General features: G+C 40.5%; 1 protein-coding gene across 1 annotated transcript; it reads right to left on the bottom strand.

Moving 5' to 3' along the window:
• Positions 1–1127: 1127 nt before the first annotated feature.
• LOC125768191 (lipase 1-like) lies at positions 1128–4405 on the bottom strand. The gene is made up of 2 exons (XM_049435529.1): positions 3268–4405; positions 1128–1737 (listed from the first exon to the last, which is right to left on the bottom strand). The coding sequence occupies exons 1-2, from the start codon at positions 3549–3551 to the stop codon at positions 1224–1226; spliced, it is 798 nt and encodes a 265-aa protein (XP_049291486.1). The 5' UTR covers positions 3552–4405; the 3' UTR covers positions 1128–1223.
• Between the last annotated feature and the right edge of the window lie 1784 nt (positions 4406–6189).

The following is a 6189-nucleotide window of genomic DNA, read 5'->3' as shown; positions in this document are numbered from 1 at the left end:
GCGTGTATGCGTGTGTGCATGTGTTCGATAAATGAAGCCCCTTAAAAAAAACAATAAGAAAAACAACAAATAGGATGAAAGGCAAAGTGCATGATAATACCATCCTGGTAATGGTTTAGCTTTATGGACGGTTTATTTAATTTTTTTTATGTTTCGTTATCTCATACCAATGTTCCAAAAACAAAAACAAACAAAATGAAGCGATCGTGTATAGGGAAACCTTAAGCAACTTAAGCTAAATCAACCAGCAAATCAAACAACTATGTGCGCGTGCGCCCGTGTGCATACACTCTTCCTTGTTTTCTCTTTAATTTAATTAGTTTTACGTACGTACGGACCGTGCAAAGTAAGCGACAGAACAGTCGCTGTAGAGACAGTGCAGTTGATCACCTTAAATCACCAATGAGCGATATAATACCATACAAAAAGAAAAGCGTTCGAAGTTGTGTGTAATTGTGTGACAAATTAGAAGTGACAGAAGCGAATAATCACCAATGTGGTCACTTATCAGATGCATATTTCTTGCAACATACACACACATACATCGATAATGAGCTATCTCTTCACAAGTCTAACGATAATGCCTTAGTTTTATTCGTTTTTTTTTGCTCTCGTATTATAGACTTTTTTTTTCACGATCGTTCAATCCGCGTCGTGCGGCGCGTTTCGTTAATGAATAATTTTCAGTTAAATTAATAGTTCTTTCGTTGCGGTACAATTTTCTGTTCGCTCGCGTATTTGAGAGTTGTAAAGCCACAATAAAGAATATATTAACTGTAACAAAGGTGCGTGTGTATTGCGCAAACTGATGACAATTACACTAAGTTATGCTGCTGGATGTTGGTTAAAGATTTCGATTACCTTTCTGTTCACGCGTCCGTACAACCGGTCCGAGTATACAAAGCCAATGTGATTCATGTCGGGAATTTCGAGGAAGTTTTTCACATTTTTTAGTTCGTCCTTTAGCCGCAGTGCGTCCTGTTCAGGAAATTGAGAAGTTTGTTAACGTGTAAAGGATAAATTTAAGTCCAATCTTCACCTTTTTAGATGTGATAAAATCATTCGTTCCGTGAAACAATGACACTGGAAGACGCACACGCGTTAGATTATATTCCGGTGGTTTTGCCTCGCCATACTTTTGTGTGTTGAGCATATAGTTACGATAATCAAACTGTTGAAATTTCTCTGCAACAGAAATCAAACCAAAAGTGATGCAAAAAAACCTACGCAACTCTACCTCTCTCTTTTGATATACTTGTTTGCATAAGTTGGCCGAAATGGATAAGCTGCCGGGTCGATACGCTCGTCAGCAGATCGTCCACAATGTTGGGCAGTACGTTGCGCGATCGATCAACGGTCGTGCCGAAGAAGCCACGCAACATTTCCCCACACAGTTCGCTCATGTCGCTGGCACACACGGTACCGCTCAGCAGCCGAACAATGTCCGGCGAAGGCTTTAGCTCGTGGATGTTGAGCGCACGTAAGGTGGCGTACAGTTTGTCGGTCAGTTCGGCTGCACGTCGTACGACACGGTTTTCCGTCGTACCGAGGTATGCAATCGAGGCCAGACCTATGGCGTGATGGATTTTGCGATTGTAGCGCGGTTTGGTGGACAGCAGTACGAACAGATCCGTCATGCCCTGGTTGTGACCGACGTAGAATATTTTCGGTGCGTTCGTTTCTCTCACGATGTAGTCAATGATGGCCGGTAGGTCGATTGTACCGATTTCGTGAAAGCTTTCAAGTGTGGATGTTAGGGAGTTAGTAGAAAAATGTTTATTTTATTTTAAAAGACGTAAACTGCAAACGTTTCAAGATGAATTAGAGACTATACTCTATGAGAAAAGCCTTTCAAAAATACTAAACAAATCATCGTTTCTCCTCGTTTACAAGCAATGGGAATTATATGAATGGTGAGAAAATTTTAGGAAATTCTCGAGAATGACGAGAAGATCATGCTATGTATTTGGTGGGACTTGCACCGAGTAGTCTATTATGAGCTGCTCTAGTAAATATTAAAATCCAGTGGAACAAAACATTCAATTGATACTCCGGCTCGTGCTCACTACCGCGGAGAATTACGCTCTCTCGGCTCACCATGGTGAGATATCCAGCACAGCACTGATCGTAATCTATTCGGTCTATAAATTATAGCGAGATTAGTAGAGCACATCGCATCTGCTTCTTTATGCTATTCCATTAGAATTTCAACCGAAAAAAGAGCGTTTCAAAAAACAATCCTAACGGCTATCACTTTGAATCTCTTCCCCTTGTTGTTGTTCGGTTGTTCGAAAACACCTTGGAGTAGTAAATTGTGGGTGAAGTAAAAAAAACGAAGGGAATTAAATACAAAAAAATATCTTCCCCACGTTAGGTATGTTACAAGGAAAAGCGTTATTATCTAACAGCGATGAAATATTGTCCCCATTGCACAGGGTATATTTAACCATCGCAGTGGAATAATCGCCGTAATAATCCGCCTTTGCATTAGTTTGGTCCCTTTTGGTGTGTCCCAAGGCAAGGGCGATTGTTGCGCCACATTGGGGCGACACATCTTTTATCCGGCCTGTCGCCTGTCTGGCGCCATTTAAAGCAATAAATGTTTTCCAACCCCAGCAGGGGATGCGTATGGAAATGAGTGTCTGGTAGTTTTTTGGCAAACGGTGTTCGAAAGTATTCCATTTCTTGTGCTTGATAAGAAATACAATATGAGGATTTGTTAGCTACAGTCGTTCAGAAGCTATGATATGGTTGTGGTTGATCGTCTGGTCATTATAAACAGCCAAATTCGTGTGGTTTTCAAAAGATTGTTGATATAATCTAAATGAGGCATTTAAAACCATGCGACGGAAGTTATGAAATGCGTGCAAACGATGAGTCTCATTAACACTAAAACTACTGGAGGAGTAAATTTTGATTATGAAGCTTTCTTTTAATATTTTTTTTAGGTTAAATAATTATATCGTATTTCTAATAGTTTCACAAATCTATTCTCTACTATGGAAAATGTAAAACAAAATCTTTGAAACTCTTTCAAAAGTAAGCCATGAGAAATTTCATTAAATAATCTCGATAAAGCTCCAACTCGCAATCACAATTTTCGCAGTTAATTGCTTGTGATAAAAAAATGCAATTAAATTCGATGCAACGTCCACAAACAGGTGTTCCGTTTCCGGTCACTCAAAACAATAAAGCAAGTAATTTTCCACGCAGCTAACCCACCGCCAGCGGGTTGTAAATTCGACCACCTGAAGTTATATTTCTTACCTGAAATCCCAGAACTGACTATCCGCCACACTCATTTTGGTGTTTTTCCTCGAAAAGCGTGATCCACGCACATTGGCAAGCCACACATCGTAGCCTGCGTCGGCCAACACAAAAGCTAATGCATTTTCCGGCCCAGTTACAACAAAATCGGCCGCCGTAGAGAACAGGCCCGGCACGAGTAGGACCGTCCCGCGGAATGCTTTCGTCGGGCCAAAGCGTATCTGTTCGTCGGGATCGTCCGTATCTTTCGTGCCGGTTCCCTGTTCCGCGCTGGGGAACTGCATCGGATCCGGTATACGATGAAGCTTCAGAATGTACCCGTCCGATGTTGTGAGTACGTGCTTTTCGATCGGATAATCTGCCGCCTCGATGAGTTCAATCTTGAATCGGTTTGTTGACGAAGAAGGGTTGCGCTTACAGGGATGGTTCTCCAACTCCAATCTTCAACTTACCACCAGATCCCTATCGTACTCGATCGGTGGCCTCTTCCAGACGGTAGCCGGTGTGGTAGTTGTAGCAATCTCCACCTTATCATGTGTCCCATTAAAAGCGACCGAGGGACAGTGTAGTACGAACTGCATCACAATCAATCCCCGGGCAACCGTTGTCAGCAGTTTGGCCGTCATATTTCCGGTGCACCAAACACTACAAACAAACTGTGTCCGATGGAGACAAAATGAAACTGCACACTCTTAACAATCGGGTGGCAAAATTATGAACCATTTGATGTATGTTTAATAAAAAACAAAACATTGCTCTTCATCAAGATAATTTTGATTTTTTGCTTTCCAAAACAGTGAACAGCTTAATTAGCATTTCCTGGTTGGGTTCATCAGCTCGTGAAGTTCGTGTGCGAGAAGAGGTTTAACATTTATCCAAATTGGACATTGGGGACTATTTTAATGTATGGATTTAGTCGGCAATGAGAGGGATTTTACTGACGTGTGTGTTGTAAGCCCTTCTTTTCGATGTTGGCTTCTGTCTGTAACATCTGTGCCGCGTCGCTCGATGTTTGTCGCAAACCGTTTGTCGGGTTAAACGGTCACTGAATAAATAATGCGTTTTGGGGAGGATGCATCGTTTGGGAAGGGTTTGGGTTGCGTGTTGCTGTTTTTAATATTTAATTTAAACCCTTTAAGGTGGGAACTGGACATGGTACAAGCGTACCTTTACGGTCACTAATCCAGTTGTAAGCTAACCCATAAAAGCATGGCAACTTTAATAGCGTTTTTCTCTAAATTCAACCAACTGTCAAATGAAGTGTTTTTGCTTTCATTCAAGCGTTTCTTCAAACATTGCAAGCTGTCAGTTGTAGTGTTTTTTTTTGCAACGCACAAAGCGTTACAAACATACCAGCATTTTCCGCCACTTACACTTACGAAAGCATTTCCCCCAAAAATCAGCGCTTCAACAAATTTGGTTCATGTTTTGATGAAATGTTTTTCAAAGTTTTTCAACTTCAGCACGAGAGCTTCATGGATGGAAACATTAATTTCAAGCACCCAGGCAAGTAAAGAAAGGCAAAAACCCGGGTGGCCAAAGTTGGAAACATTGCAACAACCGTCAGAAAGTAAGTGGTGGAAACTTTCACCATTTTTCCCAACACGTGGCAATGGTGGTAAAGGTCGTTCGGGCTTGTACGACGAAGGAAATAAACGAGCTGAAAGTTAAAGTTTTTTTTCCGTCTCTCTCCCTTTCTCTTTTTGTTGCTTTGTATGTTAGGGGCAGATGCAGTTTGTGGTGGTGGAAGTTTGCAACTGCAATTGTTTCTCTGGCTGGTTTTGTATTCGCATCAACCGGGAAAATTATTTCACTCGCTACACCATGCAACATGGGCAACGAATGTTCTTTAGATGATGAAATTGATTTGAAACAGTTAGAATGTGCTGATATGCATACTTTTCACTTTATGCTTCACTTTTCCACTTTATGCCCAAAAAGAAACAAAACAAAATTACTAACGCTTGAACTATGAAGCGTTTTAAGCGTTTTTAAGTGGTTTTAACTTTATAAAAATAAACGAAAAATTGGATTATGTTTTAATGTTTTTACACTAGAATAGATATGTAAAAGTTATACAGCAAGTTTGATAGAACTGTTCAACTCTTAAAATTATTGTGATTAGAATGAAGCGTTTTAGTCAAAATGACTGATCTGGTCGCTTTAGTGTCTTATATAAATTTATCTTCTAAATAATGTGATTAAAAAGGCTTTCAAGTATTAAACAAAGTAGTTTATACTATACGAATTTTGATAACAAAACCCTCTCTTGAATCTACTAATCAAACTTTAAATTCAATCTAATTGCAATTTGGATCTATATTTCCTATACCGATACCGAACAAGATTAAAATGAGCTACTTTTCTAAACAAATAAGCTACTTTTTCTCGCTATTGAAATCCGGATCAATTTCACTTTTCCCTTTTCCCTTTTGTTCAACAATTTCCCCCCTACAATCAAAACGATACATATTGGCGACATCGTGCACAAAGTTTCTTCCTCTCCAAATGCGCCAATTTTCAGCCAGGTGAGCGCTGAAAGTAGCTAAAAAGTGTAATAAATTCCCACGCCCGCTCGGTAGCACACACATACACCCACACACAGAAGTCGAAGAGGTTGACCCCTTGCATGGACGTGATTAAATTTAATTACAAAACTTTTACTTCAACCATTGCCATTACGGGGGGCGGTTGTACGTTGGATGCATTCTTCTGCTTCTCGGTCTCGGCTCTATTAGGAAAGGATACCAAAGAGAGGAAGGGAGTCGCAAAGTTGACGAACTAAAAAACAAGTTGAATGGCGAAGGTGAAGGCACTTTTCGCTGCTGAACCTTTTTGTAGTTTATCCCACAATGAGCCATCAACGCGCCGAGGGGGGAACAATTTTCTGCATCCGTGAAGTTTTGTTTGCACGTGGAAATA

Source organism: Anopheles funestus, chromosome 3RL (genome assembly GCF_943734845.2).
Source record: "Anopheles funestus chromosome 3RL, idAnoFuneDA-416_04, whole genome shotgun sequence".
Classification (NCBI taxonomy): Eukaryota; Metazoa; Arthropoda; class Insecta; order Diptera; family Culicidae; genus Anopheles; species Anopheles funestus.
Note: the sequence above shows the minus strand (reverse complement) of the source record. Positions and strands in the feature narration are given on the sequence as shown.